The sequence below is a fragment of the Notolepis coatsorum genome (assembly GCF_963971535.1).
Source record: "Notolepis coatsorum genome assembly, chromosome: 4".
In the NCBI taxonomy this organism is placed as follows: domain Eukaryota; kingdom Metazoa; phylum Chordata; class Actinopteri; order Aulopiformes; family Paralepididae; genus Notolepis; species Notolepis coatsorum.
Window position 1 is genome coordinate 76,534,175 of NC_140168.1, and position 27,244 is coordinate 76,561,418.

Here is a 27,244-nt window from a genome sequence, read left to right on the forward strand (position 1 = left end):
ACTCTAACCTTAACCAACTTCGAAAGAGTGCCTAAGCTTAACCAGTGTAGAAACAGGCATCGGCCAATCAGAGAAAGTCTTGCCAGAAATGCGGCTAGGTTTAGAAATAACACGACTAGGGGCCTCCACTACACACTAGTAAAAAAAATAAAAGAGATACGAAAAAAATATATATATAATCAGATCCTCATCCAGCGTTTACTTTCACAGCATCTATAGTGACTACTAGTATCATCTCATCTCTTCTCTATCTATTTTTATTACATTTTTTGTATTGCAAATAAAAATATGATTGATTGTTTTATAATGAGGGATGAGAGACGTTGAGTCTATGTGACACTGACGTCCAGGTCCAGGGGTCACTGTCAGGTCAGGTCAGGTGACCACTGATCGCGAGAATTGCACTTGCAAGTTGATCAAGTAGGCTAAGACTCGAGTAGTACTGTATGATCATATGACACTCAAAAAACATGGATAAAAAAGTTAAACGGTGGGAAAGCGGAGTTGCTAAGTTAAAATCTAAACAGGAAAGGGACAGAAAGAGCGCGTTACTTCGGCAAAGCATACCAACTATCTCTACTTTTTTTACCCCGTCAGGTGTTCTTTGAGAGTGTTTTTGAAAGTGGGTAGTGATTCACATTCCTTTACAGCTTTGGGTAGGGCGTTCCACATTGATGTGGCATAATTGCGAAACGTGTTTAGTCGCTTGTTTGAGCCGAATCTGGGTTTAACATGATTTGTGTAGCTCCCTCTGGTGTTGTGATCGTGGTATTCACTGACCTTTGGGAAGTATTTTGACATGTACATGGGTACCTTGGTCGCATAGTGTATCTTGTAGACCAGGCCCATTGCAAGTTGCTGTACTCTGTCGTCTACTCTAAGCCATCCTAGGTTGTCAAAGTGGGCAAGGGTGATCAAAGTCCTTTTAGCTTGGCCCTCAGAGCCCACCACTTCTAAATATTCTATATATTCTTTTAAGTGACATATAAAAACGCCACTGTGCGTGCGTGCACGCGTATGTGTGTGTGGGGGGGCCTCCACAAGAATCTGGCCCAGGGGCCTCTGAAGTCTTAATCTGGCCTTGAGTTCTACTACAGTTCTACTACAGTTCTACTACAGTTCACTAGAGATCTGCTCTCCTCTCATGCAGATGCAGCTGAGCTCTCGAAACACGTCGGTGAGTTACATGTCCGATTATCACATGTCCTCCTCACAACAGAACACGTGAGTTACATGTCTAATTATCACATGTCCTCCTCACAACAGAACACGTGAGTTACATGTCTGATTATCACACGTCCTCCTCACAACAGCAAGATTGAGGTTGAAAATCGGTGAAGTGTTCCTTTAGTCATTAAACATTTTTATTACTTATTTTTTTCTTCTCAATGCCATATGTTGGTTTCCTGTGTTGAGCCCTTTCGTTTACATTGGGATTGTGGGTTGGGACATCACAGACAATTATTTATAAGCATTTGGCTGGTGGCTAGCCCAAATGATAAGGGTTTTTATCAGGTTTGGTTGGTAGCAATAGGCAGAGGAGTATAATTTATATAATTTATCATTTGTTTTATACGTATAATTTTGGCCTACCTATGCAAACTGCACAGAATGTCCCTCTGGAATAATAAAATGTCTTGGAATATACAGAATATACATTCTAATATTATGCCTGTCTGTCTTATAAAGAATATTACATTTGAATTCTTTATTTATCCTTGAAGGATGCAGTGTGATGTTTCCCTCGTTTACAATGCTGTTGAGATTTACAGGCATATTTAAAACAGATACAAACACAAAATAAAGACAGAGAAAATTAAATCAGCTTAGACAAATTAGACATTGAATAAAAATAAAAATAAAAAAAACACATGCAAAAACAAAACAAAGATATATATAAATTCTAATGCTCTTATTGGTCTGTCTTATAAAGAATATACATTGTAATGCTCCATGTGCCTGTCTGTACGTACCTCCCAACACAGGAGTTAAAGTTGGTGGTAGCCTTGAAGCCCAAGATGGAGAATATTGGGATGGCAGCGTAGATGGACGTGGCGCTGTTTATAACCCCGACCAGAACAGCATCCCTCTCACAGTTATTTCTGATACACGCAGAACAGATTAGACAGTAACACTTTACCGGAAGATGTGCATTATGAGGTATTATAAGCACATTATAGACACATTAGTGAAATCATTGTAATTGACTGATAACTTAAAGCTTATATGTATAGAATATTTCAATATCACTATATCATTATCAAATGAGGTGACCTGAATACAGTATCATTGGAAGATGGATTCCAAGATGGATGCCACTGTATTTCCCCTGTTCAGTGTCTCCCTGAAATACTTTACAATCCTTTAGAAATCACCAAAATATGGTGCCAGTGATGGCACAGTAATGTTGCACAGTAATGCAAGATTGAAGCAACCAGGACAAGAAATGGAAACGTTTTATAAAGTTAAACGGACCACCAGAGCAAGCCAAGGTGGTTGTGGTACGAAATCTGAATGATCTGGATCAATACAAGTGACAATGCCTGTAGATGGGGTCGGGTCATGGCATGTGGGGAAATGTGCCCTGGGATGGAGCGACAAACCATTCAACATAAGACAAAGAAGACACAAGAATCTACAGAGAATCTACAACACCTTATTAACATCCGTTTTGGACATGTTCTATACTTATAAAAAACACTGTCTTATATTTGGGCCAATTATACAGTAGATGTAAAATGTCACTAAGTTAAAACTCAGCTTGAAGCTGCTTTAATGAACAAATGGTAAATGGCTGCTTTTTTATATAGCGCTTTTATCCAAAGCGCTTAACAATTTGTTCCTCACATTTTACCCATTCACTCACACATTCACACACCGACGGCGGAGGCGACCATGCAAGGTGCCGACCTGCTCATCGGGAGCAATTAGGGGGTTAAATGTCAAGGACACATCGACACGCTGCCCGGGAGGAGCGGGAATCGAACCGGGAACCTCCGTATTGCCAGACGACTGCTCTACCTCCCGAGCCACTGTCGCCTCAGCTCGATGATGATGATAGAGATCAGAGCAGATGGTGAGCTCACTTCTCGGGGTTGTAGCTGGAGAAGGATATGAGACCTCCGAACGCCAAGGACAGAGAGAAGAAGATCTGTGTGGACGCGTCCAGCCACACCTGGGGGTTCTTCAGGGTCTCCCACTGAGGGACAAACAACAACTCATCATACAGTATAGAGCAGGGGTTCTTCAGGGTCTCCCACTGAGGGACAAACAACAACTCATCATACAGTATAGAGCAGTGGTTCTTCAGGGTCTCCCACTGAGGGACAAACAACAACTCATCATACAGTATAGAGCAGTGGTTCTCAACTGGTCGAGCCTCGGGACCCAACATTTTCCTTAGTCATTAAGTCGTGACCCTAATTTTTTAACCACTATGATTTATTTCAATATTTTTTTTGCAGTAGGCTAATACACAATCTTTCATGCACTGTTAAAAACATGAAATAAACACAAAAAAGTGCAACAAAAGTGCAACTAGGGCTAAAAACCCAATGAAATAAAATAATAATAAATAATATATGCTTCTTAGCAGATTTCTTAGCTTAACATAACAAGCCTAAGTTTGGGGGAACTAATGGGATAACTGGGGTTGCAACAAAAGTGCAGCTAGGGCTAAAAACCCAATGAAATAAAATAATAATAATAAATAATATATCCTTCTTAGCAGACTTCTTAGCTTAACATCCCAGGGAACTAATGGGATAACTGGGGATGTTGTTTGCTCCTGACAAGAGTCTCAAAGTCTGGGGTGATGGTAGACAAAGCAACTCTGAGGTCATGCTCAATGTCCAATCTGTTCCTCTGCTTTGTCTTCAGCTGGACCAGAGCTGAGAAGCCACTTTCACAAAGATAGGTAGTGCAAAAAAAAGTATAATTTTTTTTTTATTTTAAATTTTTTGTACACACATCCACTCAAAATGGCCCCACGACCCACTTTTGGGTGGTGACCCACCAGTTGAGAAACACTGGTATAGAGCACTCGAGGAAACCGTGAAGAGAGAGATGACCCAGGAACAGTCCCGCTTTAACGGATGGATGTATTTAAAGTAACATCATGTGAAATAATCACGTCATCAACAAATTGTGAAATAATCACGTCACCAAATTGACACGTATATATCTGACTATATTCAATATCCCAATTGTCAAGGTTATCAATACTATCCAATAATGAAAGGTAGAAGACATCTTTCAATGGTTTATTCCAAAGTGAATCAAGCATAAGTGACACAGACAGGAGACGTAAGGAAATTAACATTGCAACGGGCAGATATTCTAGATTCAGCCATGGGATCAGAAAGACTGAGCTTATTTCATGTCGTCACTAAGCCAATGAACATGCTTCTTCAGAATATACGCAGAATACAGGGCTGACACAAGACCAAATAAAGGAATCGGTATTGGTCAGCTAGTTAGGGTTGGATTAGGCTGGACAAGATATGCCTCCTAAAGTGTGTAAACGGAAGTACAGGAAGTACAGGCAACAGGCTTTCCGGTTTCGGCAAAACAATTATAGAAACGTTTGAAGTGCACAATATTTCCTCGTTTAAGCCACTGCAACGGCTTCGCCTGAAGAATTTACTACATGACCGGGAAGTTCTAGCTTGTTTGCCGACAGGATTCGGGGAAAAGTTTGGTCCGTTCGGAGGCAGCTTCCAGGGGAAGTACACCGGAAATTCTACCCCATATAGGCTACACACTTTTGGCCGTAGTTCTTTATCAGGCTTTATCTCACGGAGGAGATAAAACTGGGAACGAGGTTAGGTTTGGATTACAACATTTTTAGAACACAGACTCTTGTCTCCTAACGGGAGCCGTTGTATGGAATTCCCTGTATGAGCACACATAGCTCACCACAGTAAATAACAGTACTGTACATGTAGACACTGTTTACGTAATTTTAGAATTTTAGAATTATAGATGGATAGATATGGATAGATATGGTAGATTTATAAATAATGTACATTTATGGATATTCTTATATTAGCAAAAAACCTGCCAGGATCTGACAATTACCAGTAGTTACTTTCTAAAGTAGCTTTAAATGCTAATTGAAATCCCAAGGTGGTTGTACTCATGGTTGTACACCTGTCATTTAGAATGACGAGGGTATTTTGTGCAGTGATTTCAAATGTTTACAATACATATACAGTATACATAAGCGTATATTTTAAAGGGGAACGCCACCCATTTAAAGAATTATTATGTTCTTCCTGTGTCCCAGGACAGTTCAGTCAGTATTTGTGAACGCATCACTCTCTCCTAAAGCTAGAAATCAGAGAGAGAATTCTCCAATCGGCGATGTCACTGGGATAAATTAATTTGATTTATTTTAAATGTTAATTAAAAATGTCTTGGACTTTATGGTGTTTTTGTTTTGTTCTTGATTTATTGTGATGTTTCTTCTTGACTTGTTTAAAGAAGACGTGTCCGGCCCATGGGGACATTAACGTGTGTTGTCGGGCCTTACAAATACATTTGATTTGATTTGATTTATGTCAAATCTGGGACTGCTCCATAGACAATGAATGGGGCTCTTACTTTGTGAGGCCATAGAATATTTGAGTGAGCTCCTACACCCAAATGAGGTTTATATTCTAGCGTTACGAGAAGGTCTGAAACACAATTAAAATCTAACTTGGGTGTAACATCAGCTAATGGCTATGAATCAATTACACTACTGGCAAGTATTTTATACCATTTTATATTTTAAGAAGAACATTTGCTGCATTTTAAACTCATAATTCTCAATGACAAACTTGGAATTTAAATGGTTTGCATTTCAAGCTAACACTTACATTTGATTTATTTTTAAATACGTCTATGGCAAAAGGTAGACGCTAGATCCCTTGGCCCAGTATAAAATGTTTACATTCATTTATAATTTGTAGGTAGTGGGGATGGTTAAGGTTAGAGGTAGGGATACATAGGTACGACTTGGCCAAAAAGACAACCCCCCAATAAAAGGATTTTATGCCAGTGACTGGAACAACCGACATAAATCACTCAAACTGGTCACCTTTATGCCTAAGTCACCATTCAAGCACTCTCTGATGAACATTCTCACTGATTCCTGCAACTGTTTCTCAACCCAGTAACATCCCCAACCCCCTGTCTGTCATGGTGCCCCTCTCACTGCTATATTGCTTGTTGTATGTATATATATTGTAATAACATATATTGTATGTCAGAAATGCTTAATCTGAATAATTTTTCAGCCCCCCCCCCCCCCCCCTTCCTCCCTTCAAGAGGCGTTGTCTCTTGCCATGCCATCATTGTAAATAAGAATTTGTTCTTAATAGATTTACCTGGTTAAATAAAGGTAAAATACAAAATTATGTGTGATCTAGCATCTACCACGGCAAGACTGTTCCTGGATCCACTTCCTGTATTTTCCCCTGAAATGTTGCGCTCTATTATCAAGGGTTTTACAATTCAATCAACTAACAATGAAGGGCTTTTAACTCTATAGCAGGTACTAAAAAAGTACCCGGTACCAGGTACCAAACGCAAATTTCTGCAATGGAAAACCGAAAAGGCAGAGTAGAGTATAGAGTCGGGTCGAGTAGGTACTATGCAGTGGAAAAGCGGCTTATATGTTGTCACTCTACATAACACAGCCTGAAGAATTCCTCCATGTTACATATTCAGTATTAACCCATTCAGGAGCACCTTACAGCCTACAGAGTATATGGTGTTTACCGACATCTACTTCCAATGATTGTATTGTATTCCAGATAATGTAAATCGTACATTTTCACCAATGTTTGATTAAATTCCATTTGATTAATATAAATATTTAATAGGTATGCACATTATTTCAGGATTTGTTGCTAGAGTGTGTCTCAACTCACATTGGGGGTAAACAGGTAGACCAGCCCATCTGCTGCTCCAGGAAGAGTCAGACCTTGAATCAGGAAGATGGTCAGCACCAGGTAGGGGAATGTAGCGGTCACATACACAGCCTGAAAGATGAAAACATTCAAATGTTATTTATCGGAGCTGCTGGGTAGTGTAGAGGTCTAAGCACTGGGAGGGCTGGGTAGTGTAGAGGTATAAGCACTGAGAGGGCTGGGTAGTGTAGAGGTCTAAACACTGGGAGGGCTGGGTAGTGTAGAGGTCTAAGCACTGGGAGGGCTGGGTAGTGTAGAGGTCTAAGCACTGGGAGGGCTGGGTAGTGTAGAGGTCTAAGCACTGGGAGCTGCTGGGTAGTGTAGAGGTCTAAGCACTGGGAGGGCTGGGTAGTGTAGAGGTATAAGCACTGAGAGGGCTGGGTAGTGTAGAGGTCTAAACACTGGGAGGGCTGGGTAGTGTAGAGGTCTAAGCACTGGGAGCTGCTGGGTAGTGTAGAGGTCTAAGCACTGGGAGGGCTGGGTAGTGTAGAGGTCTAAGCACTGGGAGCTGCTGGGTAGTGTAGAGGTCTAAGCACTGGGAGGGCTGGGTAGTGTAGAGGTCTAAGCACTGGGAGCTGCTGGGTAGTGTAGAGGTCTAAGCACTGGGAGGGCTGGGTAGTGTAGAGGTCTAAGCACTGGGAGGGCTGGGTAGTGTAGAGGTCTAAGCACTGGGAGGGCTGGGTAGTGTAGAGGTCTAAGCACTGGGAGGGCTGGGTAGTGTAGCGGTCTAAGCACTGGGAGCTGCTGGGTAGTGTAGAGGTCTAAGCACTGGCAGGGCTGGGTAGTGTAGAGGTCTAAGCACTGGGAGGGCTGGGTAGTGTAGAGGTCTAAGCACTGGGAGGGCTGGGTAGTGTAGAGGTCTAAGCACTGGGAGCTGCTGGGTAGTGTAGAGGTCTAAGCACTGGGAGGGCTGGGTAGTGTAGAGGTCTAAGCACTGGGAGCTGCTGGGTAGTGTAGAGATCTAAGCACTGGGAGGGCTGGGTAGTGTAGAGGTCTAAGCACTGGGAGGGCTGGGTAGTGTAGAGGTCTAAGCACTGGGAGGGCTGGGTAGTGTAGAGGTCTAAGCACTGGGAGGGCTGGGTAGTGTAGAGGTCTAAGCACTGGGAGGGCTGGGTAGTGTAGAGGTCTAAGCACTGGGAGGGCTGGGTAGTGTAGAGGTCTAAGCACTGGGAGGGCTGGGTAGTGTAGAGGTCTAAGCACTGGGAGGGCTGGGTAGTGTAGAGGTCTAAGCACTGGGAGGGCTGGGTAGTGTAGAGGTCTAAGCACTGGGAGGGCTGGGTAGTGTAGAGGTCTAAGCACTGGGAGGGCTGGGTAGTGTAGAGGTCTAAGCACTGGGAGGGCTGGGTAGTGTAGAGGTCTAAGCACTGGCAGGGCTGGGTAGTGTAGAGGTCTAAGCACTGGGAGGGCAGGGTAGTGTAGAGGTCTAAGCACTGGGAGGGCTGGGTAGTGTAGAGGTCTAAGCACTGGCAGGGCTGGGTAGTGTAGAGGTCTAACCAGGATCACCATCACTCCTCATCCTCCTCGATCTGAGAGCGGCGTTTGACACTGTGGACCACACCATCCTCCTGGAGCGCCTCCACAACACTGTTGGACTGTCGGACCATGCAATACAGTGGTTCCAGTCCTACCTCGTAGGCAGGACTGAATATGTCTCACTGGGAGGACACAAGTCCAGGCTGCTCGATGTCACCTGTGGTGTTCCGCAGGGGTCGGTTCATGGTCCCACCTATTCATCACCTACATGCTCCCCCTCGGTTGTGTCATCGGCAGACATGGAATGTCCTTCCACTGTTATGCCGATGACACACAACTCTACATAAAAACGGCCCCAAACCCCTCTGCAGCTCTGTCATGCCTCACCACCTGTCTTGGGGAGATAAAGGCATGGATGAACAGCAACTTCCTCCAACTAAACAGCAAAAAACCGAGGCACTTCTAATTGGCACCCCTCACCAGGTTCAGTCTTCATCCATATCACATCTCACCTTTGACGGCCAGGTAATCCCCCTCTCCCCCTCAGTCACAAATCTGGGGGTTCGATTTGACCCCCACCTGACCTTCAACATCCACATAAAACACCTCTGCAAGACCTCATTCTATCACCTAAAAAATATATCAAAACTCCGTCCCACTCTAACCCTGTCAGATGCAGAGAAGCTTGTCCATGCCTTTATCTCCTCAAGACTGGACAACTGTAACGGACTCTTCATGGGGATTCCTGGCAAGAGCATCCAAAAGCTGCAATACATCCAGAACAGCGCTGCCAGGATCCTGATGAGAGTCCGTTGTAAACACATACATCCAATGTAATAAAAAAAGTCAACCAACGAACTTGATTCTTGTACCAGATCTCCTCTCTGGTAAACAAGAATACCCTGAAGACTCTGGCAGGAGCACTCATTCAAGGGTACTACGACTATGCTTGCACCTCATGGTACCAAAGCACCTCAAAGGCACTAAAAACAAAATTACAAACATCTCAAAACAAACTGGTCAGACTACTGCTTGACCTTACTCCTAGAACCCACCTCACCCCTGCCCACTTTGACAACCTAGGATGGCTTAGAGTAGACGACAGAGTACAGCAACTTGCAATGGGCCTGGTCTACAAGATACACTACACGACCAAGGTACCCATGTACATGTCAAAATACTTCCCAAAGGTCAGTGAATACCACGATCACAACACCAGAGGGAGCTCCACAAATCATGTTAAACCCAGATTCGGCTCAAACAAGGGACTAAACACATTTCGCAATTATGCCACATCAATGTGGAACGCCCTACCCACAGCTGTAAAGGAATGTAAATCACTACCCACTTTCAAAACCACTCTCAAAGAACACCTACAGGAGACTGCAATTCGAAACTGGCCCCTGTAAATGTCCTAACCCAACCCCCTCCAATGTACAGTAAATTACCTAGTATGGTTTTGTCAATATTCCAATGTACAGTTTTGCTTGTTTGTACAGTGTTTACCCCCCCCAACCCCCTCCAATGTACAGTAAATGACCTAGTATGGTTGTCAATATTCCAATATACAGTTTTGCTTGTACAGTTGTACAGTGTTTCCCCCCCACCCCCCAACCCCTCCTACCCAACCCCCCCACCCAACCCCACCCAACCTCCTCCAATGTACAGTTTTTACGTCAAATGTATATACTCCATTTTCTGGACTCTTTTTGTATCACAAACAGTACTGTATTTGCAAATCTGGTATGTCATAAATGTATAGATGTAGCAGTACTGTCTATCTGTATGTCATGTATGTCATATATGTCCTGATGAATTGAAAATGGGGGACCCTGATGTAAACAAGACGAAAGTCTTTCTCTGGTCTGCATCCCCTTAACAATTGTGTGTATTGAGCTGTACTGTATTTTACCCATTCTGCAATCTGTTAATAAAGTTTATAATCAATCAATCAAACCTGACTCTCGATGCTCCTTGTGTTCAAACAGTGCTATTGGTACATATATGCATATGTATTGGGAATGCCCTCCTGTTGAGACTTTTTGGGAAAATGTTACCACTCAATTATCAGAGATTTTATCTCTGACCATACCAAGCCTTCTGTACTGTTGTTGAATGATGTTTCTCAGTTATCAACCTCTGTACATGTAAAGAGACTCATTTTGGCGGGTCTTACAGCTGCCAAAAAGTTGATAGCGTCACGCTGGATTCAACCGGATAAAATGTGCCCGAAGGTATGGATTCTCACCTATCTCGATGTGATTTATCTAGAGATATCTACTGCGCGGATTTTAGGTGTTAATGAAGCCAGCATCGCAGTCTGGATAGCTGTGGTGGATAAGATAAAGGAACGCATATAAATTTGGAGTTTTCTGGTGTTGAATGAAGTAGTGGATGTATAGCCCACGTTGGGGTCCTGAGGGGGGTGGGGGGGAGCGAGCGAGTGTCCATGGTACTATTTTCATTCTGATTTAATTACTGGACTGTCATTATTGTTATTATTATTTCTGTTATTGTCCTGTGAGTTATTCTTGATTATTACTGTTACTGTATTGTTTGTCTTGTTTCATGAAAAAAAAGAGAAAATAAAAAATTTGTTAAAAAAAAAGGATTTGTAATTAATTAATGTAATTAATCGCATTTTAATCACATAACCATTTTAGGCCTGATATTTTATATTCTATAATCATATTTCTTTTTTTTATCAACTTTTTCTCCCTGTTTTAATTTTTCTCCCATCCCAATTTCGTATTATCCAATTCTTCCCTCCCCTGTCTTGAACGTTGCTAGACTATGCCTCCCACAGGTCGGTTGTAGTGAGGACAGAAGCCTTGCATCACGTGTCCCCTCCGGTACACAAGGAGGCAGCCTGTCGCATCTTTTCACCGCAGCAGCTCGAACTCTCAGTGGCGAGGAGTTACGCGTGGGAGGCTCACGCTGCCCCCGCTACTTCCTGCTTCCGTAGCACCGGCGTCACCAAACCGACCTGTAGGAGTTGCTGTCCACAACGTCAAATCCCCACCCACCGGCTTTCCCACCCTCTAACACTTGCCAATTGTGTTAGTATGAACGACCAGCCGGTAGCAACGCCGAGAGCTGGGCTCGAACCCAGCGTCTCCTGCGTTAGAGGTGAGCGCCTTGCCCACTGCGCCAATCAGCCGCCCCTCTATAATCATATTTCAAATTGCATGTGTCCGGATGGCAGAATTCAGTACTGTATCTACACAACCTTCTGTTTAATCATCTTCCCTTTATTCATTTGCTTAGATTTTTCATGTCTGGTCAATTTTAGCATGGTGTTATTCACAGTCACAAAAAAAAATTAATTGATATTCTCATTTGGTTCATTACAATTTACTCAAGCCTAGTAGCAGACAGTATTTCTGACACTGGGAATACATTCCCTGAGATCCATAGATGTCCCTAGAATCAGATACCAAGAACATGCAAATGGACCATTTAAAAAAAAAATTAAATGTTTATTCTACGTTCTTATGGAATTAATGAGATTAAACATATATTAAAAAAAAATATATATCTTCTTTTTTTTAATTAATTTTGAGTTAATTTTCATAACGTGATAATTTGCTGTGTAATTAATTAATCTAATTAACGCGATAAACTGACAGCCCTAGTTGTTACATACTTGTCATTGTCATTGAGCATCCTGATGGCCTGGGGATAGAAGCTCCTTCTGAGTCTCTCTGTGCTGGCCATGAGGCTCCGCAGCAGTTCAAAGAGGCAGTAGTTTGGGTGACTAGAGTCTTTGATTATTCTCTTAGTCTTGGCCCTGCAATGCTTGTTATAAACGTCCTGGAGAGTGGGAAGCCCTTGGTGGTTCCACCCACCTTGCCGATGGTCTCGATGCCCCTGATGAAGCAGATGTAGACCACACACCAGGCCGTGGCCAAGCACACGACCATCCACCACACCAAGGAGCCACTGGTCTCAATGTTTGGTGTGATGTTCAGGGTCTGCCGGTACCAGAAGTAGTTGACTGGCGTGCCCTTCACACATTCTTCATTATATCCTGTGAAATGGACGTGTAATGTCATATATATATATGTTCTTCAGGCATTTTGTTCTTCAGTATTCAGTGTTTGGAATTCAACATTATAGTAACACTGAAAGTGCACTCGCACAAGTAACCTGATGTCATCAGCAATCAAAATCCTCCCACTATTGTCTCTATGGCTGTTATACAGTAGTTCATGTCTATGGGACATTGGTATCAGTATCAGAGAATTTCGCCAGTACTAATCCAATGCCAAGAGTCAAGAGACTCTGGCAGAGATGGCAGAAATCAAAGCAAAACCACAGTTTTAGAAATAATATGTTAGATATCTCTAATGGTGAAACTTTTATTATAGCTTGATAATTTCTGTGCAGTGAAAAACCAAAATTGTTTTTTTTGTAGCTGTCAGGTTGTCATTGAGTTGACACTGATTCTGTTACCTGGCAGGTTGTCATTGAGGGGAGACCAGTTCTGTTACCTGTCAGGTTCTCATTGAGGGGAGACCAGTTCTGTTACCTGTCAGGTTCTCATTGAGGGGAGACCAGTTCTATTAGCTGTCAGGTTCTCATTGAGGGGAGACCAGTTCTGTTACCTGTCAGGTTCTCATTGAGGGGAGACCAGTTCTGTTACCTGTCAGGTTCTCATTGAGGGGAGACCAGTTCTGTTACCTGTCAGGTTCTCATTGAGGGGAGACCAGTTCTGTTACCTGGCAGGTTGTCATTGAGGGGAGACCAGTTCTGTTACCTGGCAGGTTGTCATTGAGGGGAGACCAGTTCTGTTACCTGTCAGGTTCTCATTGAGGGGACACTGGCTCCAGGGCAAGGGGTTCTGGAAGGAATGGAAGAAGTACCAGAGAACCCAGCCAATGATGGTGTTGTAGAACACGCCCACCAGGAAAGACACCATCATGGAGGCTATGCCTACAAACGGGAAATTATGTCAACACATTCACTCACAGGAAGTTGCATAAAGTATTGTTTGTACAGTATACTGTATTTGTGACCAAAATCACATATTTTGTCAGAGGTTACGAAGATGGGTCTCATTCACCAACATTGGCATACGATTTCTCTTACGACAACCACCTTGGAAGGTCATAAGAGAAAGTCGACGACAATTACACCCGGATTCACCAACGTGTGGAGAGGCTGTCTTAACTCGCCAAAATGATCACAGCTGCGATGCCCAGAATGAGATACGTCACTCATTGACAAACTTGAACGCGCGTTCCCGTTTACTTCATTTGCATATAGACACGCCTGTCCAGCTCATTATAATGTGAGGGCCGTGTGTAAATAGAGGTTCGGAATTGCCCCATATTCAACAGTGGAAGCGCTTTGCGACGGATCAAAATTAGATTAGATTCAAATGTATTGTCATCACACAGCACACTATATACCTATAGTGGAATAGACTGTAATTATATTCCATATGTATACCATCTTGTTGGGCGCTCGTGCCGCAGCGCGCACACACACACGCGTGCGCTACGTGCATAATGAATGAACGCAGTAGGCTTATATTATTCTAATGTCATGGTCCCAGACTGAGCCCTGTCTGGGGCAGTGAGGACAAAATGAACAGTGGTCTCCTGCCACCATCTAGCGGGCACCGCCAGTTGGTGCAGTACATTATATTGTTGTGGTTAAATGTAATTGATTTGATTTCCTCGTTCATGTTGTCCTGGGCTCTTCCTTCCCTTGTTTGATGTCGTCCTCCTGTCTGGTTGTTGTGTGTGATATTGCTTTTTGTGTCTAGTTTGGTGTTTATTTGATTCTGTGTTTTGGCCTGGCCTTGCCAGGTGTTGCTCATTATAATTAGTCTTTGTATTTAAGTGTGGGTCTGTCCTCACTTCCTTGTGGCGTCATTACCACCGTTACCCCTGTTCCTGTCAATGTCGTCCTTGCCCTGTTGTTGTGTTCTGCTAAGTAAGTGTGTTGTTAGTAATCCGTTTTGTTGCCCTTTGATTTTCGTGTTCTCCGTTCGATTTTTACTCAGTGCCAGCTCGGCTGCGCCTTTCGTTTTGTATGCGGTGGTAAGCTTGACTGAAACGTCAAACGATTGCGGACATGCCGCGCAGAGTCCGGTCCGCTCACGCCTGACTCTGTGGAGATGTCACACTAAGATGTGTACTGTACATACTGTACTACTATAGGGCAGCGCAGTATCTGTGATCTCCTAATAAAACAAGTAATTAGAATAATATAAGCCTACTGTTCATTCATTACGCACGTAGACTATACAGTATGCGCGTGCGTGTGTGTGTGCGCACTGAACAGGTGGCCAGGCAGGAGCGTGCAACAAGATGATATAAATATGGAATATTAATACAGTCTGTTCCACTATAGATATATCCATGCGATTACGTACATGTATTTTATTGTGACAACTAATAAACAAACCAAAATCGTCCAGAAAATGTCTTAAGTGGCGCTAAGACCAAAATTGTTCAGATATTTTGTCTTAAGTCCGTTGGTGAATGAGACCCAATGTTTGTATGATAAATTAGAAATGCAAGTGACTTGGTTTTGTACATGTGTCGCAAAAGTCAGTGTTTTGGCGTATTTCCAAACAAGACACTGATCAGTCCTCACTTAAACATACTGCCATCCATACGTTCACATCACACAAACATACTGTACATACCACCATGGAAATAATCACTGGAGCTGATCGACAACAGTTTGTTTCGATGCTGATGCTGCATCGTCATCGGAACTCCATCCCGTCATCCCTCCCCCTTCTCACTCCCACCTGGGCAGACCAGACCACACCCCTCCTAACTCACCCCTCCTCCCTCCTTCACTTCCCCAACCCAATCAACCCCTTTGACCTGGAGACAACCCCTCTCCTCTCCACTATAAAGACCTACGTTTTACTAGATTCTAGAGCTATTTGGAGGGATACTAGGCCTTGTCACTCCTGGAGTCATCCAGCAATAACTCTCGACCTATTTGCACTTGATACTCTGTTTGAGCTAAATAAATGTTCTACATCTGACTGGAATACATCCTTACTTATGGTAAATACCTCTACAAATCCTCTACAAGTCATTTCATAATGTCTATGAACCTACCGACTCCTCCCAGAAGGGGTGAGATGGAGGTCCAGACGCCCATGCTGCCCTTGCGTAGCCTCTGTCCTATAGCCAGCTCCAGGTAGAGCAGAGGCAGCCCCTCGAACACCAACGCTATCAGGTAGGGGATGAGGAACGCACCTGGGAACAGGGACGTGCACAGGACTTTAGAGGGGCAGGTGCTCAAAGGCTGAAAAGGGAACTAGGACTGTGTGCGTGCGAAGTGAGCGAGTGTAGCGCGAGCAAGTCCAATTTTTGGGGGGCCTTTTTGGGCGGGGGGAGGCCTTTTTATGCTTTTGCCTTTTTGGGGGGTTTTTGGTGATCAAATATTGAATATTGAATTATAATAATCAGTGCAGGAGCTCACTTATCCTTGAAAGATACTTTTATCACTGACTTAAAAGGCCCATACATCTCCATAAATGTTCAGGGCGGAGGGAATAAGTGCTTACCATACAGACCCCAAGAAGTGCTGTATATTCTGTATTGTTTCATATAAATGCATTTTTTATTCCAATCCCGATTTGTATTTGAGATTTCCAAATCCCATCGGACTTGACTTCTTCGTGTCCCTCAGTGAGTGTAATACCAGCATTCAACTGTATGCGCCACAGCGGTTTCTATCATCATCATCATCATCATCATCATCATCATCATCATCATCATCATCATCATCATCACCACCCATGCTATGCATAAAATATATACGTCCGCGGAGAGGCACGCTGAGGAGGCCGTGCAAACTGCAATGGAATATGGGGCATCTCTCTCTCTTTACCTAATATTTTTATTCTATCCTGACAAATTTTTTTTTTATTTTTTTTTTTATTGGCACTTTTTTATGAGTCACAAAAGGGCAGGTGCTCGAGCACCCCTTGGGCTCTATGTGTGCACGTGCCTGCCTGGGAATGTGAAGGGATGGAGGGGGTTAGTGGTGGTTTCAAAATGGGGTCCAAGACCCGCAAGCGTCCCTCTGAGCATTTCTGGGAGTCCCCAGCTAGATGTAAATATTACATACCACAATAAAAATAGTTGTATGTGCCTGTGTATATGTGTATACTCCCAACTACACTACATAATACTGAACATAGACTTATATTTGTCCTCACCAGTAGACAACACTTCAGGTCAGACAACAAAGAAATACATTTGGTGGTGTGGGGATGGCTGGTTGCCCTGGGTCAAGCTAATTAAATGGACTGTATAGGGATTTAAAACTTCAGCCTCACATTCACCCATTCACAGTGGGGGCAACCATGCAAGGTGCCAACCTGCTCAGCAGGAGCAGTTAGGGGCTAACTGTATTGCTCAAGGACACTTTGACACATTGCCAAGAGGAGCCATAATCGAACCGGGAACCTTCGAATTACCAGATGACCGTTCTTCCTCCTGAGCCACTGATTAGACCTGAGAGCAGGAGTGGCTGCTTAAACCAGCCATCCCCACACCACACCAATCTTTACAATTGTGTACTGTAATCTGGACCTCCCATTTTTATGATGCCAGTAAAAATGATTTCTCTGCTGTGTATGTGTCCTCAGAGTGATGATGTGACTAGGTAAAGATTAAAGACCCCATTCACATTCCTGGGATTGGCCGTTAACTCAGGCTTTTCTCTTATAAGCTGGGGGATCAAGATGTAGATAGACTATGAGGAAGAGGCTTCATATTGGGAATCAGACTCTTTTAATGATTACCATTGTGATGCCAAGTCCATTCCAATCCTACTTCCTCGTTGAAAAGAACATGATAAACAATATGTTAAGTTAATATTTACATTTCAAAACATCAATCTGTCCATCGTATGATCGATCAGTTTCCAATGTATTTAGAACATTTGACAGATAAGCTATTTGTGTACAATGCTGAGCTAATGCTGACAAACTGAAACAATAGCAAGGAAAAATCAGTCCCCTTTCCACTGGACCACCATGGGACCCTATTCTGGAATAAATATGAACAGTAGTCAACGCAGAGAGACAAATATATTTTTTTATCCTGTTTAAATTGTGCCATGAATTACATATGTCAGATTGACGACTAAAAGTACATATTTCTCTCTGAAATAGGATCCCGTGGTGGTCATCTGAAGGTGGAAATGGTTGTATATGTGATGAACTGATTGTACATATGATATATGACAGAAATGAAAATATGAACTTTATATGTTGTTACTGTTAGTTTATCATGTTAGTTTCAAGGGTTTTAACTGTTAAACAGGATTGGCACCATTTACATTTACATTTAGTCATTTAGCTGACGCTTTTATCCAAAGCGATTTGCAAGTTCTGTACGACAAGTCATCAGGCAGGGCACAACTTTATCAGCTGAGTAACAATGTTCATCAAAGTGTTGAGTGCTACAGTGTAGTTTAGTATATTAGCACAAGTGCATGACAGTATGGTTATTTATATATATATATATATATTTTTTTTAGATTGGCACCACAACTGATCCAGGGATGTGGTAGAGTGTAAAAGCCCTCATAAACTCACCTTTTTTAAACTGATATAATGTAGATAGAAGTTACATGATTAATAGTAGATTGGTGCAAGGTTTGGGGAACCTACTCTGAAAGTATAGCTTAGTACTTGGGAGATCAATATATTTGGTTATCTAAAGTGTCTTTAAAAACTAGTTCAAAGTATGTTACTCTGTAAAAAGAAAAAATATATTAAATATGGGAAAAGCAAGGCATACACTCATTAGGGGATGTTTTTAACAAACAGGGTTTCTGTAGTTATGAAGAAATACAAAAAAAAAGTAATCTCACCAAGTCCACACATCTTTTTTACTTACAGTTATTGTTATGTTTGAAGACTCAAGGTGTTCCATTAACGAAACCAATTGAACACCACAGATACCACAAATTCTTCTATGAAAGAGAGACATCAAGAGGTTTTGTTTCAGATTTTTATCATCAATTACTAACGTCTTCATATGAAACCCTCCACCTAGACTCCGTCTGGAGGAGGGATATACCAGACCTGGAAAGTTATTTTGATTGGCAAGAAGCCTGGGCAAATGTTCGACTCACATCAAGGAACCCGGATCATCAACAAATCAATCTTAACTATATTCACAGGACATACTTGACTCCTATAAGACTGAAAAAAATGGGTCTTATACAAGACTCCAAATGCTCCTTATGTACAAATGGGGACGAGGGGACATTTATGCACATGTACTGGGACTGCCCACCAGTTAAGATATTCTGGAAAGAGGTGACCCAGCAATTATCAAATCTCTTAACTTGGAATATACCTGTACACCCCTCTGTATTACTGCTGAATGATGTTTTTGAGTATGCAGTACATCCACAGTTAAAGAGATTGGTTTTATCGGGTATCACAGTGGCTAAAAAGCTGATAGCATCACGATGGTTCCAACCGGAAAAAATGTGCCGAAAGGTCTGGATTATTACATATCTCGATGTGATCTATCAAGAAATATCTACAGCAAGAATTTTGGGTCTCAATTAATCCAAAATGACATTGTGGTTAGAAGTGGTGGAGAAAATAAAAGCTAGCATATAATGGTAATGTCTGGTTAGGAGCGAGGGAAAATGGATGGATTATCCAATGGGGGGTCCGGGAGGGGGGGTACGAGCTGGAGCATATGTGTGTAGGTTTTTAGATAACAGGTATTAAGGGTATATCCTATATAAGACAATTAACTAAAATGTGATTTCATTGGATGTGCACTGTCAACTAATGCTTGTATATCTTATCGTGTGTTGTCATGTTTGTTTATGTGTTTGTTTAAAAAATAATAATAAAAAAAAAAAATACAAAAAAGTACTGTAGTAAGTAGTAGTATTGGTGCAGGCCTGCCACACCAAAGGAAGACTTGAAAACAAAACACAAAACTACAAAAGAAAATAATAATAACAAATAAAAAAGAACCAGAGGGTCTGGCCCAGTAGAGCTGCACTGTGGTTCGGTGAGTTGGATGAGGAGACCACTGTTTAACCAGGCATCAAGGGTAACACCACCTCCCTCACCCACACAACAGTCATCCATATCAGGGATAATATCTACATACGGAGGGGAAATACAGTAGTGGGGAGGTATCACCAGGAACTAATAGATTGTATTGCTAAATGAAAGTGCATACATTTCAGTTGAATAGTTGCCACATGAACTGAAACCAAATAACCATATATGGGTTCAAAATGCAATAATGTAATCTTGTAAAATTGGATTTGATCAGGGGTGTAAAGTACTTTGTTACAATACTTAAGTACTATTTTTGGGGATTTGTACTTTACTCAAGTATTATTAGGTTTGTATACTTGTACTTTTACTCAATTACATTTTCAGAGAATATTTAACATTTCCAACTGAAACCCTCTCTTTTGACAACAAGTCACAATGTAATAATGCGAGTGTTCTGAAACACAGCCGCCGGCGTCTCACCTCCTCCGTGGATCTGGCAGAGGTAGGGGAAGCGCCACACGTTGCCCAGTCCTACCGCAAAGCCAATACAGGTCAGCAGGTACTGGACCTTGTTGTCCCATTTGGGCCTCTCTTCCTCCGCCTCGTCTCTGTCCTCCGTCCTCCCCATCCTCCGTGGGCAGCGGCACGGACCACACTGTTCCAGGGAAGACGCACTCCGATGGATGGAGCTTTTTGTGGCTCCAGGTCAGTCGTTAGAATTTGATCAATTAACTCAACTAAATCTACCACATACTATAAACTATACTTCCGTGGGAGTCAATTAGGGATTAGATTATAATCTGGTTGTCTCTGTTTAGGTTTGGTCTCTGCTTCCCCTGTGTTGAGAAAAACAAGTGAATAACTTGATGGCCAGGGCATCTCTCTGTCTCTTTATAGGTTTAGCAAGGAGACGGCACACAGGGGGAAGGGAGTGTCGAATATATTAGGCGTGATGATTTTAGTTTGTTTGGAATGGCACTGCATGGGCCAAGCCTTGCATTAATGGTTAACTTGATGCTAAAAGAGGCAGTGTCTCTTTTTATGAATCATAAAAGGAGCTTTTTATATGGAATGTTCCATCAGTCCTGAGAGGCAAAGTTCAGTGTTTGTGGTAAACTAACCAGTATCAATGGTGAATGGACTGCATCTATATAGCGTTTTTATCCAATGCACTTTACAATTTATGCCTCACATTCACCCTTTCATTTACATTTACATTTTGTCTGACACTTTTATCCAAAACGACTTACAAGTTTTGTACGACAAGTCAGTAGGAAGGGTACAACTCTATTAGCTGAGTAACAATGTTCATCAAAGTGTTCAGACTTGAGTGCTACAGTGTTGAGTAGCAAATGTCGCAAATGTCATCATCCTGTTCATTGGATGCTATTCCCACCCCCTTCCTCAAAGAGGTTTTAGACAGTGCGATTGAAGATATCCTTAAAATTGTAAACAGCTCTCTCCAGGCGTCTTTCCAGACTCACTAAAAACGGCTGTAGTTTCTATGCCCTTACTAAAGAAACACAACCTTGATCATTGATTACTGTGTTGAGTAATTATAGACCTATCTCTAATCTCCCTTTTCTGGGCAAGGTCTTAGAAAAAACTATCTTTCATCAACTGTGTTTTTACAGAAAAATAAGGTCCATAACAAATTCCAATCTGGCTTCAGGAGGGGCCATAGCACTGAGACAGCACTTGTAAAGGTAATCAATGACCTTAGGGTGTCTGCGGACAATAAAGAGGTATCAGTTCTCCTACTCCTAGATTTAACGGCTGCGTTTGACACAATTGATCACACAATTTCTCGAGTACTGGATAGGTCTGTCAGGCATGGCCTTGTCCTGGTTTTATTCCTACTTAACAGGCAGAAGCTACTCTGTCAATCTAGCGGATTATGATTCTGACAAACACGACATCTGTTCTGGTATCCCACAATGCTCCATTCTTGGCCCTTTAGTGTTCTCCCTGTACTGATTCGATACTTTCTTTCGGGTCCCGAAGACTTGGTACAGCTCCCTTCTTTAACAACAGCCTGGAAATCACCCAGCATTATAAAGTCGTCGTCTTTGCAAAAATGTGTGGTACACACCCGACTATGAGAAGTTGGGACAGCAGTTGGGGGGTCTCCAAAAACAAACTTGGCCCATTGCTTGCGGAGCACGATATCATTAGGAAATGAGTGCAAGGACGTATTCGCTGCTTGGCAGCCAGGAACAGCACATGTCTTACCCGTTTTGCTCATAATTTTAACGTTATGCTAACTTACTCGAATCACTGTTGAACTTCAATTGCACTTGCTTGCACCTGCACTTGGTTGATTGTGGACGGTGGTTACAACCACGGTAGGGGCTGGGGTATGCAGATATTAGCTTAACAGTGATTGGTCAGCCCCCCTTACACGTCACAGATCCAGTCAATTCTGAATGGCTTATTTCAGTAGGGAGAGTTCTTGTCACAGCTGAACAGCATAAACTGCACTTAGTACAGATTTCACATTTTCTCAGTGTTGGTACAACCCCACATTGCTTGAAAACAATGCAAAACACTGGAAAATGCCATTTTTACAATAGGGGACCTTTAAACAATATTTAACCATATGGTTTAAAATAATATATATGCAAATAATTAAATAATACGACTTAAATTGCCTATTCCACAGACAACTCTGCTGAGTTGCCCAGTCCCGTGGACACCCAGGAGGAGCAGGGCGCATCCAGCAAACCCTCTTCGGGGGAAACCGGGAGCCAATTAAGGGTCTTGACCGAAGCTGGTCTGGCAAATCAACAGGACACAACACAACTGACAAGCTGACAGACCTGTGCACGGTGATGTCCGAATTCAATGACTCCCTGAGGACGATTGCTGCCTGTGAAGCACAAATGTTAAATAAAGACTGTTGTTTGGCGTTGGTGTCATTATTAATAACCGCTGGCAAATGAATGCCTTTTTTCATTTTGTTATTTTAAAGTTCGATTAATACCTTGCATGGGTAGACTTACTTAAAGATTAATTCTAACTTGTGTGTTCAATTGTTTCCAGATTCCATCAAATCCAGATAAACCAAACAGTAAGAAAAACTACTGGAAGCTTGACCACAGTCAAATTACAGGGAAGATGGTGCGTCGTCACTTCAAGGGAATTCTGGACTGGTTCCCTGAGTTGGTCTCCAAAGTTATGGAGGCAGTCAGACCACCAGAGCACTACACTACTCTCCACTCCCCTGAACCTGCAGCCTAAAGATGTTCAGATTAAATGTGAGGTGAAGTTCAGCAGTCCTTTCTCCATCGAATCCCTCCTGAAGAAAGACAGTCCCTCTGGCCTGGGCTCCAAACCCTCTCCTCTGTTGGGCATTTCCAGCCTGCCAGTCAGAGTAGAACAGCAGCCTTGGTGCTCAGAGAAAGGAGTTGGAACAAAGAGGAAGTTCAGCTGGGACGCTCCACCAGTGGAGATGCACATTCTTCAACCGGCAGGTAGAAGTTATGCCATCTACCCAGCAGGGGGCAGTGTGGACCATGGACTCAGTGGTTCTGGAAACAGGCCAGTCAAGAGGATTCGTATGTGTGCTGAGCCCTCAACCCTGATCTACACAAGACCCAGTGTTGCTCCTTATTTTACCAGCCGTCAGAACGGTTATGTCAATTATCCTCTACCAACATATCCCTGTGATGTTAAACGTTATTGTAAAATGTAAATGTAAATGTAAAATGTTTTTTTTGTACATGCCACTTCTGCACTTATTTGTACATTATATTTGCTTACTTATCTTGGCACCTTTTTCAATAAAACACAAAAACAAACATTGTTACTTACTGCTATCATTTATTTGTATGCATACAGATCTGAGATGAAGAATTTATAACTGAACATAATCAGAATCAGAAAGATCTTTATTGCCAAGTAAGTTTGCACACATACAAGAAATTTGTATTGGTTGTTGCAACATTAACAGACAATTAAAGTAGAATCATCAGTCATATATAAACTAAATTAGAATAAAAGTACAATAGAATATGGGCTGTACAATTGTGCAGTATTGTGCAAAAAGTATGAATAATCACGAAAAACTAACTATTAAAATAGTTTTACAGAATTACTTAATTGATTTAATAACATATTGTAAAATATTATTATCCTGTATAAGTATAATACATGTGTATCAGGCTCAGTAATGTACCTTCCATACACCATTGACCTCTCACCTCAAGATATAATTATGAATGAAAACAGGCTCAATTGAACCACTCCACAGCTGATTTATGGTAGTGTGTTGCCGTTTTGGGCCAATACCATGCTGTTTTAGGCATGCGGTACAAATGTGTTGTCACAAATATATATTAGCCTATTCCATGGATTAGGTGTGGCTTTAAAGTTGAGACTTTTTTGGAATCCGGTGATGAAGCTTCCCACTTGGCAGGCCAAAAACAGTTATGCATACCATTGTAAATTGACAGTTATTTTGCCAAATTATTTATAATTATATAATATAATATAATTATTCAATTATTTTGTTGGCAAGTCTGAAAAGTAATGCAAAAGACTTGCCAACAAAATAATTGAAAAATAATAATTATTATATTATATAATTTGGCAAAATAACAGTCAATTTACAATGATAGACATGCATAACTCTATAGTCCCCAGCTCCAGTATACTTCTGGAGGAAGCTCATACAATAGTTTCATGTCAAGATACAATAGGATGACGTGATTAATCACGACAGGAAACCAAAGTGTGACCTTCAGGAAGTGTACTGGAGCTGGACTACAAAAATACACGTAGGCTATTGTAAATACACAATACATTGTTGTAATATATATACAACAAAATAATGTGATATCACAGTAATTTCTTACAATTTGATGTTGTGAAGTCACAATACATTGTTGTAATATATATACAACAAAATATTGTAATATCACAGTAATTTCTTACAATATGATGTTGTGAGGTCACAATACATTGCTGTAATATATATACAACAAAATAATGTGATATTACAGTAAATGTCTTACAATTTGATGTTGTGAAGTCACAATACATTGTTGTAATATATATACAACAAAATAATGTGATATCACAGTAATTTCTTACTGTAAGGAGTTGTGAAATTACAACAATGTATTGTACTACCATTACTGTGAAATTACAACACATTGCTGTGAAGCCATTCACAGTAAATTATTGTGAATCTTACTGTAAAAGTCATGCAACACATTGCCAGTACGTATTGTAATATCACAGTAATTTCGTACAATATGATGTTGTGAAGTCACAATACATTGCTGTAATATATATACAACAAAATAATGTGATATCACAGTAATTTCTTACAGTAAGAAGTTGTGAAATTACAACAATGTATTGTACTACCATTACTGTGAAATTACAACACATTGCTGTGAAGCCATTCACAGTAAATTATTGTGAATTTTACTGTAAAAGTCATGCAAAATATTGCCTGTAAGCTATTGTAACTTTACGGTGAAAAAGTTTACAGTGTAGGTGCTACAATTCTCAAACATCATTTTCCGGGTGCTGTTGGATGTCACATGGAGAGGCAGGGGAGCTCCAAAGTTCTCAGCCATGTTCAGCTTCTTGTTGGTTGTAGAGTCAAGTCACACAGTGCATCAGAACCTCACTCAGTGGAGCTGTGGACCTGGACTGATGGAGTCCCAGACCTCTGGATATAAGTCCTGCCAGAACAATAGAACATTACAAGGTGTGCATTCCAGGTTGATGAGGGCCTTTTCATCTGGATGAGGTGGGTGGGGTCAATGGCTGTGATAACAGCCCACTCCTGGACCAATGGATGGTGCTAATCTTTGCTAATATACTTAGTTTAATATATTGGGAAAATACAGGCTCCTAAACATGCTTGTTCAAATCAAACACATCCCTGAATGCTTACACTGTAAAAAATAAATGTTTTTTCACAGGAAATTAACTGTATTATTTTACAGATTACTTTTGTTTTTCTACTTAAATGTAAATGCTATACAAATACAGTAAATTACCTTTTATCAAAAGGCTCCTAAACATGCTTGTTCAAATCAAACACATCCCTGAATGCCTACAGTTATTATTTTTTTCATATATTGCTTCAAAATCAATAAGTTGGAAGTTGTATTTGTTGAGACACAGTTTACAAACATCTTCCTTTCTTATATACTGTATATATTATGATGAACAATCCATTCCTCGGAAATTTTAATGATTGCAATCCTATACACTGTGAAAAAGAAGTCTGTACAAAAAAACTGTAAATGTCTGGCAGCAACGGTTGCCAAATACTTACTGTTAAATTACAGTAAAATCTAATACATTTACAGATTACAATATTTTGATAATGGTTAATATTTTGATAAAAGGTAATGTACTGCATTTGTATGGTATTTACATACTTAAAGTAGAAAAACAAACGTAATCTCTAAAATAATACAGTGAAATAAAAAAAAAATTATTTGATTTCTTTTTACAGATTTTTTACCTGAAACACTGGAGAATAACTGCTTCATTTTACTTAGTTTCTTCGGTAGTAATGATATACTGTTGTATTACATTACATCATATATTTATGAATGATGTTGACAGATGGATGGCTGTATTACTGAGAATGTAATGAAAGCATAACTCGAAGTGCTTTACAATGAAATAACTGCATATCTTTTTTCAGTATGGGAGAAAAAGTCTAATAATGCTTTTTACAAAATTATGCACATCATTCCTGATGAGACTGCTCAATTTGAGGTATTACCAGTGACTGTGGTGCAAAAACTCTGGAGTTTGGGAAGGACAGACGGATGATAGTCGCAGCAAAAAATAGACATGTTGGCTAAACCAATTGAATTTGAAGAGTTGTTTCTGCCTCTATTGCATTATATTGCAAGGGAGTTTAATGGCATTATCGCATTCTGCAAAAACAAGTAGCCTATCAGAGGATATGGATGAGGTCAAGCTATGATTCCAAATGTTATAGTCCCGTGAAATACCGTCCTTGCCGAACTCAATGTCATAGATTCATCATTCAGCCCATTTTACCAGAGGCAATGACGTTTAGATCAAGGTGAAAATCATTGGAATGTGGGCACGGCCTGTACAGCAATACTCTAGTTTTAAATGCAAATGTGTAATTCACACCTGCCCTCATGTTAACTAAATGTAGCCCCAATAGCTTCATCATTCAACACATTTTATCTGAGACAATGAAGTTTAGATGGGGTGAAAATCACTGGAATGTGGGCCAAACCATAGTAACACACAGATTTTGGTTCAACTGATATCAGGCTAAGGTTCACTCAAACTAGATTTTTATCTCAAATGTGATATCCCCAATGCATATAATTTAACATTGAAACATTTTCTTCTTTGAATTTGAAATATTGTATAACGTTACCGTTATCTAATTAGTAACTGGCAACTGCAGATGTCTGCCCCATGTCTATACCCCACAATGCAAAGTGTCTAACGCTATAGCTTAATTGTAGATTCTAAACATAATGAGGTAACGCAGCTACCAAATGTTATCTTTAATCAAAGTGTGTAATGTTAATCCACAACAGCGACTTTTGGTATATGACATATCAATAGAAATAAATTTACAAAAATACAAATGAAATACATTTCAAATTAATTCCACAATTCTTTGCGATAGACTTATATCAATACACAAACACATTTAAATTGATGACATTAGATCGGGTGTAGCTATAGTGTGCATCATTTTCAAAACTATATACTGTATTTTGAGAGTAAATCAAGCATAATAAACATTCATGTTCTAATG

At 41.1% G+C, this 27,244-nt stretch overlaps 1 protein-coding gene across 1 annotated transcript in view; it reads right to left on the bottom strand.

Annotated features, from left to right (window-relative positions):
* LOC311226569 (sodium-dependent neutral amino acid transporter B(0)AT1-like) overlaps positions 1-20,086 on the bottom strand; it is a gene marked incomplete at both ends in the record, with an annotated part of 84,475 nt that extends 64,389 nt beyond the window's left edge. The window contains 7 exons of the mRNA XM_084311989.1: positions 1,974-2,102; positions 3,087-3,199; positions 6,918-7,028; positions 12,278-12,459; positions 13,227-13,364; positions 15,521-15,661; positions 19,939-20,086. Of these exons, the coding sequence (XP_084168115.1) occupies positions 1,974-2,102; positions 3,087-3,199; positions 6,918-7,028; positions 12,278-12,459; positions 13,227-13,364; positions 15,521-15,661; positions 19,939-20,086 (962 nt within the window). The remainder of the gene's footprint in view (positions 1-1,973; positions 2,103-3,086; positions 3,200-6,917; positions 7,029-12,277; positions 12,460-13,226; positions 13,365-15,520; positions 15,662-19,938) is intronic.
* Between the last annotated feature and the right edge of the window lie 7,158 nt (positions 20,087-27,244).